The sequence below is a fragment of the Rissa tridactyla genome, chromosome 10 (genome assembly GCF_028500815.1).
Source record: "Rissa tridactyla isolate bRisTri1 chromosome 10, bRisTri1.patW.cur.20221130, whole genome shotgun sequence".
Classification (NCBI taxonomy): domain Eukaryota; kingdom Metazoa; phylum Chordata; class Aves; order Charadriiformes; family Laridae; genus Rissa; species Rissa tridactyla.
In genome coordinates, this window is record NC_071475.1 from 2,263,663 (window position 1) to 2,278,680 (window position 15,018).

At 37.9% G+C, this 15,018-nt stretch overlaps 1 protein-coding gene across 2 annotated transcripts in view; it reads right to left on the reverse strand.

Annotated features, from left to right (window-relative positions):
• IL17RD (interleukin 17 receptor D) overlaps positions 1-15,018 on the reverse strand; it is a 72,984-nt gene that overhangs the window by 15,144 nt on the left and 42,822 nt on the right. For both annotated transcript variants that reach the window (XM_054216517.1, XM_054216516.1), the window contains exons 2-4: positions 6,672-6,729; positions 3,150-3,275; positions 285-403 (exon numbers count right to left, since the gene is read on the reverse strand). In XM_054216517.1, coding sequence (XP_054072492.1) covers positions 285-332 — 48 coding nt within the window. In that variant the 5' untranslated portion in view covers positions 333-403; positions 3,150-3,275; positions 6,672-6,729. The remainder of the gene's footprint in view (positions 1-284; positions 404-3,149; positions 3,276-6,671; positions 6,730-15,018) is intronic.

Sequence of the window (15,018 nt, forward strand, 5' to 3'; positions counted from 1 at the left end):
AGGGATCTCAATACAGGTTTGGATGGGGACTATTACAGGAGTGCACCTGAAGCTTCCAGCTTCAGGAAAGCTTCTGTAGGAGGGACTAGATCTGTCCCCAGAGCAACAACTGTCGTTAGTTTAAAGAATAAGACTTTTAGGAAGCAACCTGCATCCTAGCAAACAGCACACTGAGTATATATTTAAATAGAGATAGATTTAGATTATATGCGGCATATAAACACTTTCAATACTATTCACACAGTCAAGCGACAATGAAACTTTTCTTGAAACAAAGCACTTACTGTTCGTTTAAAACTGGGGCTGAGCTGCTTTGGATCTTTTAAAACCATCTGCTGGCATTGTCTTCCCTCTGATTTTAACTCTTCAAGTATCACTCGAAATCCTTTCAGGTATTCAATCCCTGCAAACAACAGGGCATCTAAATAGAAGGCTAATATTTCAAAATGCATGATGTGGTATTTTATTTAATTCGAATGTATTTAATTTGTCTTTAAAAATAAAGCTTACCAGTCATAGGAAACATGTTTGTGTTTTAATACCTGCTGTTGTACGTCAGTTCTTCCCGCATTTTTTATCTTGCCTATTTAGAATTCAGTCTTTGGCAAAGGCTGCAATTACTACATACTTGTGTAATGCTTAGAGCAGAGGGGCCCGCATCTCAGCTGGGGCTTCCAAATTATCACTGCAATACAACTTAGCATTACCTTCCTCACCCTCAGCAATACGTTACGGTAACTTCATTTCCATTATTAGCAATGAAATGTAAGACTTTGCGAGCAAATTATAGAAACGCTCCTTTGTAACATCTTCCTATCACTTCTGAGATTACCAGATTAGAGTGGTGGCGGTTGTTACAACTTCTTTAGTTCTAGTATAGTATGGGGTAACAGAAAACTTGACATAAACGGAATGGAATTTATTCCAGTGCGTGAATACTTCCAGTTACTTATAACTGGTGCCAGAACTACACCCATTTTTTTTCAAGTTACTCTAACACAACTAACTCCCAGCACGGTCTCTTTACATTTGTTTGCAATGCTGTCACGATGGAATTACTCCGTTAGATGACTAAACTGAGTCACAGTGATGTGAATGTCACAGGACAATGCCGGAGTGTCACCCTGTGATACTCTTGTGGCTCAGGTATCAAAGTCACTGTTTAGTTCCTCAAGACCAACTACCGCTACTCCATCTAATTACATCTTTTCAACAGCATTCCATACGGCAGAACACGTATTTATCAAAGACACAGCCACAGCCTTTGTAAGCTAGATGCTACATAAATCAAAACAGATTGATTTGAGTTTATGCCATGCTTGTCAATTTTAAAAAAAAAAATCCCAAATGTACAATTTTCTACGGATCTCCTCCATTTCAGTTGGTTTCATGGTTTTGTGGGGTTTTTTAATGTTTTATAGTTTTGTAAAAGATAAAGACTGTGAGTTGCCCAATGTGTTCTTAATATTTCATGGAACAAAAGCACTATTTGTGCTTACACGAAGACCATGAAAGAGAGTGTCCAGTCTCCACGTTACCCGAGAGGTTTCAGCGGCAGTTCTGTCCTCACAATTTCCAAAGGATTAACCTCTGATGATTACAAGAAAGAAAACCAAGCTTTGTTTCCCATAGAGATTTGGTTCATCCAATCTGCAGCTGAAGATTACCAAATGCTTTCAACTGCACATTTTTGCAGAATTAAGTGTAATTTTCGTATACTCTTTTAAACTCCAGAAATTAATCATTACTTTTTATCCAAAAAATTATGTAAGTATGATTTAATACTGTGAGGCCACCAAAAAAAAAAAAATCACAATTTTTCTTATCTAAAATGTTTACTTTGATAAATGCAGGTCTAGGCTAAAAAATTTATATTAAGTTTAATAAATACACATTTGCATTATTAGCCATATCTCATCATTTAGGATGCAATCCTACTACATTAATGGGAACTTCCAGCTCTTACTAAATCATAGAATCACAGAATAGTTTGGGTGGGAAGGGAGCTCTAAAGGCCATCTAGTCCAACCCCCCTTGCAATGAGCAGGGACATCTTCAACTAGATCAGGTTGCTCGGAGCCCCGTCCAGCCTGGCCTGGAATGTTTCCAGGGATGGGGCATCTACCGCCCCTCTGGGCAACCTGGGCCAGTGTCTCACCACCCTCATTGGAAAAAATGTCTTCCTTATATCTAGTCTAAATGCTCCCTCTTTTAGTATAAAGCCATTACCTCGCATTATTTGTATTATCTTCGATTATCTTAAGCCACCTGCCCATTTCATAATGGTTAGTTTAGTTAAAACTAGATAATACAATCAGTAAATCCACTTAACCCAGCACACACATACACTGCAATACGTTGCAATCTGCTGTAAGCAAATGAAAGAGCGAGGGCCACCACTGGGAACCCCTCCACACTGGGAACCCCTCCCTCCACACCTGCTCTTCCTTTAGGATACCTCACGTACCACACGTGAAACATCGACATCTGACATAGAGACCGAGTAAGGGTGCCAGTGTTAATTCACAATATCGAATATTAGTAAAGCTTAGTTTTTCTTTTCAAGATCTTAAAAAAATATGTATATGGAAGTTATAAAACTTTCTTCACATGCCCCAATGGATGATCTTGCGCACCCCCCACTTTGGAGACAACTGCTCTAGGGGGCAACAAGGTACTTCCAGTGATTAAGTGAGTAAGGAATATTCTTAGTGACCAGACCTGACAAGGAAACACATTAAAGTTTGTACAGCGATGATTAAATAATGTTTTCCACCTGTAAGACAATTTACATCCTAAAGAATCTTTAAGTGTATTGGCAATTAAACTCAATCAACGCCACTGAAATGCACCAATGCCTTAGGGCAGGGAACAAAATCAGGGCTATTGCAGTTCTGAAGAGCTGGAAAAATTCGACAAACTGGAACAGTAAAAAGCAGCATATGGCCGCAGAGAGCATCCTAGTTTTAAGGGTATTTCAATTGAGCTAGTAAAAATAGCAGCTTTGCAAAGCTGTTAAGAATTTCTTTCTTCTTAAGCAGTTTGCTTCAAGGATCCCAAGCATAATTTAATTATTTTACTTAATACCAATCACCAAGAAGCTACTACCGACGACATGATGAATTAGTGCATTTCCCTCTGCTACTCACCAATGGTATTTGCTGTCCAAAGTATCGTCACTGCAACCTGTTCGTAACACGCATACTGACTGATGGTTATATTCTGCACATCTCCAATCACGTGTTTTCCCACTGAATTCAGATAAGGCGTGCAGTCTAAAAATACAGAGAAATAAAACGCTTTAAGAAAAACATTCTTGCTGATGTTCTTGTGCCATAACAGAGCAAGTAAACGATAATCTGCCAACAGCACCTAATCCTAAAGATCTATTCAAGCAGCCAGTTTCCAACATGACCTGCAACTTTCCGTGTAAAGAAGAATAAAGAATTGTTAATTTCCGAAAATTTCTTGAAGACTGAGCAAAGTAAAAGTACACGTGTGCTATTTATTCTATAAAAATAAGTACCATATAGTAAATCTAGATGAAGCTTTTGTCTCAGGACACTGAGAAACACAAAACTGTACAAATCACTGAGCACAACCGCTTCCCTCAGTGGCAAAACCCTAGTTCATAGGACTCCAAAGGAAATCACCAGTTTATAATACCAGCGTAGCCTGTACCACAGTAAGAGGACATGTGTTGGGACACCCAAAAGAGAACAACTTTTCCTCACTCAAAAGAATATGAGAACTGCCATTAATTTTGTGCACACAAAATGCTTAGAGCAAGAGAATGCTGGTCGATGATCAGGCACGTATGAGAACAATGAACAATGTGCAGCTTTAGAACTGGTGCTCCAGAAGTGCTTTTTAACCACGATACTGCTTGATCCTGACCACAAAGAACCTACTGCCCAAATCCATCTCATCTCTGACATCCCTTCAGTAGCCACATCCCATTTCACTGCCACTGGATCCCAGTCAGAACTGGTTTTGTCTTGTTATCCTCACAAAATACACCGTATTCCCTAAAGTTACAGCTCTGCAAACATGTGATTATAGAAAACCTCAGCTTTCATTAAGAAAATAAAATACAAGAAAAACATTCTTGACCTTTCTGACACTTGACCGTGTCTTTATGCATTCTAAAGAAGAAAACAAATAACGCCAAATTTTATTACTTTTGAAGCTCTGCAATGTTTAGGCTCATATTTTGTGGCAGGAAGAGAAGCAGCAGCCAGAGAATTCAATAGTTCTGTTGCACAGTACACATGAAGACATGTACGCACAAACAAATGTTCTGCTTTTGAACTAGTGAAGCCAACAAAATCCAGCAGTTGTTTGCCAGTAGACTATATATTACTGATCGATGATTAATTCTGAAAACCTGGGATAATCTATATACTATGTATTTGTCTATACAGAGTTTGTAGAAAAGAACCATGAAAAATCAAGTGTTATGATAAGCCAATGCAGGAAATTCAAATTTAATTCAGAGGTGTGATCCTAGAGGCAGGGAAAGAAAAATTATTAACTGAAAAGCGGTTTTAGAAAATGGCTTTTTACTATGAATAACAATGGTAAGGAGTCTTTTATGTAACTGTCACACAAATGAGAATAGAACAGTTTGTACAACGCTGCCTTTTACAAAAGCTGGGCAGTTGGTACTTACTCTGCTGTTTGCAGAATTCTATTGCTAAGAGTGAATTCAATGACAGCATGAACTTCCTCTTCGGAGAACAGAGTATCTCTTTCAATGGAAAGTTTGAAGTAACAGTTTTTTGCTAGGTCTGGATCTAATTAATAGTAAGCTCAAGATTTTGGATCCTGGTTACTAAAATTTTATGGGCAAATGACAATTTGCCAAAATGGAATATAGCACAAATGTCTGAAGTTTGACTGTGAGTCACTGATTTACATTTTTAAAGAACAAGAGATTTAGGAAGAAAACAGCAGGGGAAAATTGCACTTTTCAGGAAACCATTTGTTTTACTTGAATACAAGTGAAATACTAAAACATACAAACACTTGTTTTTCAGCTGAATAAATAATCTAACCAACCAATTTAACAACATAAAACACAGTTTGCTAGAGCTGCTGTGTGGCAAAATGAAAGCCTTTACATCACAGCCAGCAGGTCAAATTCTCTTTTGCACTGGCTCGTTCACGATAAGTCTGTGTTTCCACATCATATGAACTCTTTAGCCTTGATATCAGCGAACTCTTTTCCTAGTACTGCAGAAGTCAAATAACTTCTTTGTTCAGGAAGCATACGGTGCCAGCAGAATTCTGAATCAACACTTGTCGTTGGTTAAACACAGTTCCCGGTGCCAGAATTAATGGAAAAAACATGACAGATATGGGATTTAAACAGACTCCATTGTGTTAACTAAATGTGGGGATCTCTGTTCTGACTGATATTATTTCCTGTTTTTCTTTATGTAGATAAAAAAAAATCATAACTCTCGTAGCGACCATTTACCTCTTGTAAGGTATACTTACAATCTGGCATAACTTTTGCTTATTTTCAATATTAACATCAACTTAGATTAAAAAAAAATTCACAGTGAAGGACTGCAAATTCAGAAATTAACATAAAAACAGAGGAAGAAAAGGATGATCGGAATGGAACAAAAGCACTATTGTTAGTTCTCCTCATACATGCTCTCAGTGATCAAATTTTACCCACATTCAGCATCTGAGGTACTTTCTTTGGGTAGGCAAAAAACCCAACCTGTGACTTGCACTGCCATTAATACAAACGTTGCTGCAGTAAATTGAGAGCTTCTCTTGACTGTACATTGACCTTATGTTGATGACGGCCACTAACTGCCCAAATAAGGATAAATTCCCAACGTAGTCAATAGTCATACTTTACTGACTAGACAACACAGATGACAAAAACCTTTAGAAGATGAAAACAATAAGATACAGCCATTTCCCAGGCGTTTGAAGAGGTCTGAATTATTATTGCTGCAACTTGCTTATTACTGTTATTGTGCTAGAGATTACTTTCGTCTTGGTTTAACTGCAAAACAGACCACATCTGCTACAGTACCAAAACCAGCTGTCTCCACTGAAAATGTAGACAGCAGTTTTCCACTAACCTGGTGCTTTAACACTGTAGCTCATGAAAAGTTCCAACTACTCCAACTAGATGAAGAGACACTATTCATCTTCAACGTTCGTATTCAATATCAGTCCTTGTAAAGACACCGTTTTAATATATTCCCTGTATACAAATACAAGCTACACATTTTCTACCTTGAAATACACTTCACACCATTTTTCCCCAAAATTATGCATCAGAAAAAAGATGTATAAAGCTTGAAATAATAATTTCCTATGACTTTGTGTGTAGTGAACCTTTCAACGACTATATTCTTTCACAGAATAAAACCATTCTCTGTAATTTTCCAGCCAAATACTGGGCGGAAGATGTAGGCCAATCTGAAAGTGAAACTACTACAAATTATTAGATAGTTTTATTATCAGTGAAACACAGGAAGAAGATCTGCCAGACACAGCAGAAACAAACCTAGATTTTTAAATTATGTCAGTACTAAAGAGCTCGTGCTATTCTTCAAGCCATTTTTAAGAGACACGATGCTGTATCTTGACAACTGCGGAGTCCTTGATTTTTGGGAATATAGTGCAAATTTTGAACTTACTGTCATATTTAAAGGTGATATTGAGTAGTCCATTGTTCTTGGTGACTGATGACAGCCCCTGTAGAGAAATATCAAGAAAATCATTTTAATAAAGCAAGCTACTTTGAATTTAGGCAGATTTTTATTTTGTAAGTAGTCTGTTGGAGGATAACAGAACCCATGATTTTTTTCCTTCTCTTTTGGCACACCATCCATCAACCTCAACGCAGGCAACGACAGAAGAGATTGCGTACACCTGCATGCACTCACCTGTCATCAACCTGCCAAATGTAATACTCAAAGAAGTGAAAGCAAAGAGAAAGGAAAGTCTGAATACAATATTTGCATGAAGACATGAAATTGCCATTTAAGTAATATGACTTTCTCAGTAGATATGAATCATAGAAGCTTATTTTTGAAAGAAAGTTATGTGATGTTCTCAACTTCGACCATTTAGGTTAATTGTGCCCATACACACCTTTAATCAAGATTTAACGACAAACCAAATTGGGTTCTCCAGCGCAAACAAAGTGCAAGAGAAGAGAGGAGAGAACGCGAGTCTGAAAAAGCTGATCTCAGTTCCACAGTCATCAAAAAGAGTATCAGAAGTTCACAGAGGAGGAAAGTCACTGCCAAGCACCGCAGTCACAGCACTTCAGCTCTATTTTCTTGGTGAAGGTCATTTTCAGGAAAGAAATTAAAGGTAGGAGCAAAACAGTGGGACTGATTAAAGCGCACTCATCACCTCCCAGACACCCCTCGTCTCATTAACTACCTCACAACAGGTGCCTGAGGGACTCTATTGATCGGTCTGTCAGTTGGGCAAACTAAGCCACCAAATACTCAGCACGCTCAGAATTCATCTATAATCAAGTCACCCTTTTTTCGTAAGTCTAGTATTACTCAGTGCTCACAAGAACTACACGGAACTCAAAGCTGAACATAAACTGAGGTGTGATAGGCCAGGAAACGGAATCTATGGCTTGACTGATGCACGGGCCTGAACGGCACGTAGGAGAAACGTACTACAGAGGGAGTACCAATGTCCAGTGTCTACATATGTGCCCACATCTATCCTTCATTAGATTCTTTTATACAGATATATCCGTATGCAACTTATGTTTCTGTGCCTGATATCATTCTTGCGGAATTTTTATTTCCACATGCTTTAAGTCTTATGTGTTTTATGCACTGGATTACTTTTCTGCGTATTTTTTTTATGTGAGAAGCCCCATATAGAGGCCCCAATCATTTTAACATGTAAACATCTTGAAGAAATTCTTGCTAAGAAGAACTTAATTAGACAAAAACACAGACGGATAATTTAAATTTCAATCTTCCCTGTGATTACTGGCTAAAATCAACAAAGTTAAAGGAGAACAAATGAAACTGTGGATTTCCAACTGGAATAATTCAGATAATTGCATCCCATAACTTTTCCAGTAGAAGTGCATATTGTAGAAATCCATTATGCTACACCAGACACCCTTTTCTATTATCAAATGCTATTAAAGCAGAGACTGCCATCCTTGCTGAAAGTCACAGAAAGTGGGGACGAGCTGGAGAACCATTCTATTGCTCTCCCAGGCAGGAATCCAGACACGTACGCGGGCTGGTGGGTCCAGGGTCTCTTCCACACTTACAGGACTTTGAACTTCAGAGATGCACTACCTTACCCGTCAGAAAACACTGAAATTATTTTTGAAACACAATGTTTACCATTAGCTTTTGAAAAAATACCACCCATTTACATAGCATTGTATCTGGGTTTACTGCTACAACGTAAAGAACAGAAATCAATAGTATAAAAGGACTCCGACAGCAATTAGATGTTGTCAGGATCACACCTAAACATTCACTGTGTGTCACTTAATAGTCAGACACAGGTGTTTAGAAAAGAAAAAACAAGGTATGAGTTAAGTTACCTTTAAAAAAAGGTAAAATACTACATAAAGGATGAAAGCAAATCAGATCTTGATAGCATCGTTAGAAGTTAAACTTGTAATCTCACTTTCTTCTTAGGTGGCTTTTTATTTGTTTAACTTTGATACAGGCTGGCGTTCAACAAGCTGTTATACAAAAAGGTTTCCTGAAACAGGAAGGCATCAAGTTGGTTTTTTTCAGTCTTAACTTTTCTATTAATACCTGTTCTATTCTGACTCATTTTCTGTTTCTCTTAAACTATATAAAATGTCATTTAATTTACTACTACAGCAAAATAAAGACATTATGTGTTTGATTAAAAATGACAGAAAATAAACCATTGACTTTTTATATTTATAAATAAGGGCAGGTAAACCATCAAATTCATTCATTGTCTTCCTTTTCTGTCCTGGAGCTGAAGTTTTGAGAGACAGAAATTTCACCAAACCACACAGAAAATTAGTGCAAGTATTTTAATTCATTAAATACGATCTTTTATATCCTATATTTAAAAAAATATAATATAGCAATGCTTTTCACAGCACCTTTAATTGCATTTCCACTGGGATTACGGTGACATCACAAAAGATGTAACAGCAGAAGTATAAATCAATATACCATAATCTTTAATAAAGTAGATGCAAAAAGTAAATATAACCATAAGCCAAACTCAAGCAGCACACGAAACAACTGTTTGTAAAAATTTACTCCCAAGTGTACAAAAGGTGCAACAAAGCTGCAGTAACTGGTGAGAGAATTAGGGTCACCTTAAAGTACTGAACTAGATCACTGTCACGTTAGTTATAGGTTGAAACATGTAAGCTAGTCAGACGATTTCATCGTGCTAAACTTTGGTACTAATCCTCCAAGTACTGACTGCTGTGAGTTTAAAAATACCTTCTTCCAGGAAGCATTCCCTTGGTTTTAAGCCATAAAGTAATTGTGCTATTTAAATGGCCTACAGCTAAGGCAACTTGTTTAGAGCATCTTACTTTAAAACTATAAATACTAATGCTATGGCCTCAGGGCTCTACATTCTTAGTTAATTAACCACTACCATTTGTTGAATTTACATGCAGCTTTTAATTTATTCTGAACTTTACTAGAAAGAAAGTCTCCATTGCCTGGAGCTTTGTCTACAAAATCCCTTTGGTCCCCGCACGCTGCCTGAGAAGGAATACACAGGAAAGGAAACAGGCAAAATATCTTCAATGAAGACCTATAGACGACTGATCTTTAAACACATAATCAAAGTTGAAACGCACACAAATTAAACTGCAAATAATCTTGTTTGTCAAGAAGTGGGTGGGGTGGGTGGATGGGTGGTGTTTATCCACAACAACATGAAATCTCCCATTCTGTGAGCTCAAAGCACAACTCCCCAGAACAGACGATACGCTGGGATCCAAACCCTGCATCTATACTGGGCAAGCAAGCCAGAGAGAATTTCCATCACATATCCCATACCCCAAATCACAGAGATCCATGCTGGATCTGCTCCTCAGTCCACATGAACAGCTTGAATAGTTAAGATCCCAAGATATCTTAAATAACACTAATACACATCATCTCCTGAAGAATTAATAACTCGTTTGGATGTTCAAGGATTGTGCAAGCATTTAATTTTACTTAAATATCCATCTTTCAACGTGAAAGAGCACAAGTAGTAATAAGAGGCAAAGACTATTACATGAAGTTTACCTGTATTTCCATTTGTTTATATTTTTCTAATACCTACCCTTCATTTATGGTAACAACTTATTAATGAAATGCATTTAAGGCAACTTTTTCTACCCATTACTAGCCCAGAGAGGAACACAGATAGGATTACATTTCCAGAAATAAAGCTTAAAATAAATTTTAACCACAGCAACTAATTGTGCCTCCAAGAGAAGTTAAATTTAACTAATGTCTGCCATCAGAGGCATAAATTAAATACAATGGAAAGATATAAAAAATCTGCTTAATTTTTATTGTTGAACTTTTTCCTCTTCCTTTTACTCTAGAACACACAGTGTTTCTTATTTGAAAATAACATCCCTTTTTCACATTTGACAATTCCTGACAGAGATGGCATTGGTGATTTCAGAACTGTCTTACGAAGAACCATTTTTACAAATAATACTGAAATACACTGCAACATTCAAGTTTTGTTGAGCAAACACTCTTTCCTTCAATAAAGGCAAGTTATGCCTGTGAACAGGCAGTGTCAGGCAGCCCCTTTAACATCAATACCAGGAAAGAGAGAGAGATGCTAGCACTAATTACAGAGATCTGGTAAAGGAGGTAGGAAGTCACTACCCCTCAAGCATAGCCTTGTGCACCAGACCAAAACAGTAATCACGATTCATCTTTCATATGTTTCTAATCAACACACACATGGTCCTAATTTCATGCTCCCATGAGGCAAACCAAAGGGACAATTGTTTTTGAACTCCAACATCAAGATGAATAATCATTGTTTATCATACTCATTGCTCAGTAAACTAAAGGCTTTCTATGTGACATCTGCTCTTTTCATTTCAGAGCTTTCTTGATGCTTTCAACCAAGTTAGAATATTTTCTACAGTCATCAGTAAAAAGATGAACTATCTGTACTATTTATATGCCGGCATTTTGCTTCCAACAGAATATAACAAAATATATAATCCATGCTATGTTTGCTACGGAACTTGTGTGTACTCCACTGACGGCAGACGGAATTCTAAACCCTGGCTGGCTGGGTTTGTACTGTTATTACTCTAGCCTTGGTGTAACAGACAATTCCAACCATAAATGTTATTCAGATTTCCCTTCTATATATATGTGTGTGTGCGCACGTTCTGCATCACATGCACAAATTGTGGAAACAAATTTTTAAAAAACATCTCAGTGACGCTGGAGAAGTAAGTTTTAATAAAACTGAATTCACGGAATTCACAACAGGCTTCTCGGTGCCTCTTTCTTACTTGAAGCAGGGACAAAGATTCTTCAAAACATTTTTTTTTTTAACTTCTTTTAATAAGTTGGCATCTTTTGTGTCTCTTCTTATGTAAACAATATAATGATTTACAAGAAATTACCAGATTTCGGTGGGTTCTTTGTTGTTAGTTATTTACTGCTTCACCTTTAGAGCCGCAGCACGCGAGTTCGGCAGCAGAGGAGCTGAATGTGTCTCCATAGCATTTGCATTTTGAATTTGGCCCGAGATATGAAAGGCAAAGCAGCGTTTTTATTCAATTATAAACTACATATTGCAGGAGAAAGAAAACCATCATTTTTGAGTGGGAAGGAACTTCATGCTCCATCCAACCCCTGATTATTCTCTTGCTGTAGAGGCTGGTTAGCTGGTTCTTCCCTAACACATCCTGGTCACAAACAGCCTGTCATGTTCAAAGAGCCCGATTCTCCTTCCACGTTACTTGTGAAAATTCAACGGTCGACCTCCAGGTGTTAGCACATCACCTTTACACAATTGTCCCTTTCAGAGAGAGTATTAGGTTGTCTGGTAGATCAATTAGGCCCTTCCTCTGAACTGGAAGAACCCTTGTTTCATGTGAACAGACTTAATGCTTTGAGTTTCCCAGCAGAGCTCAGCCTTCCAGGGAGCAGATGCCTGGTGACCTGCGGCAGGCACAATACACCTCCCTTTGTTTAAGACTGTCAGACATACTCACGTTTAGCATATTCCTTCTCCATCTTCCAGAATACAGATTTTTACCCCAATTTAAGCCCTTCGATGTGGAAAAAAACATGAAACACCCATAGCTTTTTGAAAAAAAATGTGCTAACTTAACCAACTGTCAAATCCCTCTAAGAAGTAAAAAATTCAAACCCAGGACTGTATAGATGGCCCAGACACTGTGAGTTATAATCCAGGTACAACCCAGGGGAGGAAGCTACTTTACATAAAAATCTGGGAAATTAAACTTTCTTTTAAGAGTAACATGTAATACCAAGTTCCCTAAACCAAACACAAGGAACTCATACTTCTTTTGTGGAAGAACTGTCCTGACCTTTTGTGATCATTAAATATCTCATTTTTCACAAACCCATGACATTATCCATGGTTTTATGGTTGACTTCCCACATAGGTAATTACATTTTGTCTGAGCAAATTCTTCTGCCATTTCAGCTAGACACGGTTTTCTCAAGTTCCTGCTATCCTGGAAGGATATTGAACTGAACAGCTGCTGACTTAAACCCTGTCCGAGGATGAGGTGGTCCCTAAACCTCCGCACGTTTACTCATACGCCAGCTAGCTTCATGGGGGTCTTTTTGGATTTTTGTGGTGAAACATGCTGAATGAAGATCACTAATTGCAGCGTATCCTATCTAAAAAAAAAAAAAAAAACCAAAAAAAATTAAAACAAAAACAAAAACCTGTGAAAGTGCGTTTTCATGATGCCTCATTCCAGGCTATTTCAGTTTCTGCTTAGAAAAGGCAAGGTGGAAGGTTCCGTGACACATCAGTCAGTCTGACAGAGAGGTAAGGCATCATCGTAAGGAAGAAACGCAACAAGAGTCTTTACAGCATGACTCTTCAGTGTGCAACACGGCTCCATGCAGCTGTTCACTGAATGTATGTCAACTGCTTTAGTTTAAAGAACAGACAGATCTTAAAGCCACAATTTAACAACAATAGAAGCAAGTTTAATCTATACTGTTTGCTGCCCACCGTGAAAATCTTAAATCTCCGAGTCAAGCCCAGGAATTCAACGCAGCAAAGCATGGCAGAAGAAGGGTGCCCAGCTCTTATTTCTCTCATGCAATTTGCTAGTTTGCCTAAGAAGTTTTCTGTAGTTTGCCCTGTCGCATTTAATTTTTTCCAACTTTGCTGTGTAAATAATGTTTCGTAATTAAAAGCCTTCTGTAAAAAGAACCCAAACAAAAAAGCCCCCCAAAAAACCAACAGAAGAAATATTTTCAAACAATGCATGTTTCCCACAAACATTACTGAAATGTGCTGGTCTAAGGATACTTGGCCAAAAGCCAGAAGTCTGTAGTTAAACCAGTGTTCTCTTAACTGTGGGACACGACCCCTGGCAGGAGAGCTGGGGGGAAAGAGGAGGTGTTTGGGGAGCGGAGGGGGAGAGAGCGCAGCACCACGGCAGGTGCTCGCACGGTGACTGTGACCAGGAAGGATGCGGGAGGCAAATGGTAAAGTTGTTTTTCGAGGGACCCAAGACAAATTAGTTTGAGAAACACTGACTTGGGCTACAAACAACAAGCACACAGAACAACTCACATCTGAAGTAATGGAGGAGGAGAAATTAATGAAGCCTGCTATGCACGCTTACTGCTTAATATACAACACTGCATACTATAAAACAAACAAGCTAGCTAATTATTCCACTAAAATTAAAGAATATATTTCTTCCTATGGCAAGAAGTTACCCAGAACCTCAATAAGCCTACAGGGTCCTTCACACTTAGAGGAATAATTGCATAAGCACTGCATTTTAGCTTATGCCCAAGCACTTCTAAATCAACCTGCCTAGGAAGCAATTAAACAATATAATTTCATTCATTTAATTGACTCTTCATTTAACGTGCAAACATGCAGAGCCATAAGCTGAGAGACACAGTCTTTCTCTCACAAAGTTGTTCAAGGACAGAATACAATCAAGAAAAAGTTTCAAGAGGTGACTGAGAAGCATGAGAGAAAAACGGATATAAATTATTTATATTAATAGGGATATAAAATATATGGATATGTTCATTTTGCTTACTACACTAAGAAATTATGTTGCTTTCAGAAGAGAGAACAACAGGTGAAAAAGGAAAGCAAAGAACAACAACACTTCAGAGCTACAGAGCAAGTGGATTAATTGTCTCTTTCAAGATTTTATGCACATAAAGGTTTGCTGCTTCTCCTAAATGAGCAAGTATTTCTAAGCCAGCCAGATTCAAAAATAGTTTTTTCCTTTAAAGCTGAGCATATGCAGTGGCACCTGGAGAGCAACGAAAAAAACTTATTTCCAAAATCATAAATGGTTCACTAATAACGTTCTGCTGCCAGATTCCTATTTTTCAAATTGGAAACTCCTAGCATGAGCTCTCTGTTTGCTCCCAGGTTTTATCCGAAGAAACAGAAAATCTGTAAAAGTAACTAGGATCTACTTCATAGGTTGAGTTCTAAGCTTCAGCCAGAACACAATTCACAATTGTGACTATTTCAGGGTGGGTTTTTTTTGCTCTCTGCTTCTCAATCTAATGCCAGAGTGCACACAGAAAAGCCCTACCAACTCTGAGGGAAACTGCCATCAGATGTGGGTTAACTGCTTTATTCATAACCTAAAAATTAAAATCTGAAATTTGCTGCATTGTTGGAGATTTTCATTGTAAACAAACTTAGATCAAGCAGACTGGAGATACTCCATGTGTAGTACAGGGTGGGTTTAACTTTGGAAAATGATAAGAACAGCTGCTTGCAAGGAAATCTTTAAAGAGGAACATCACATAA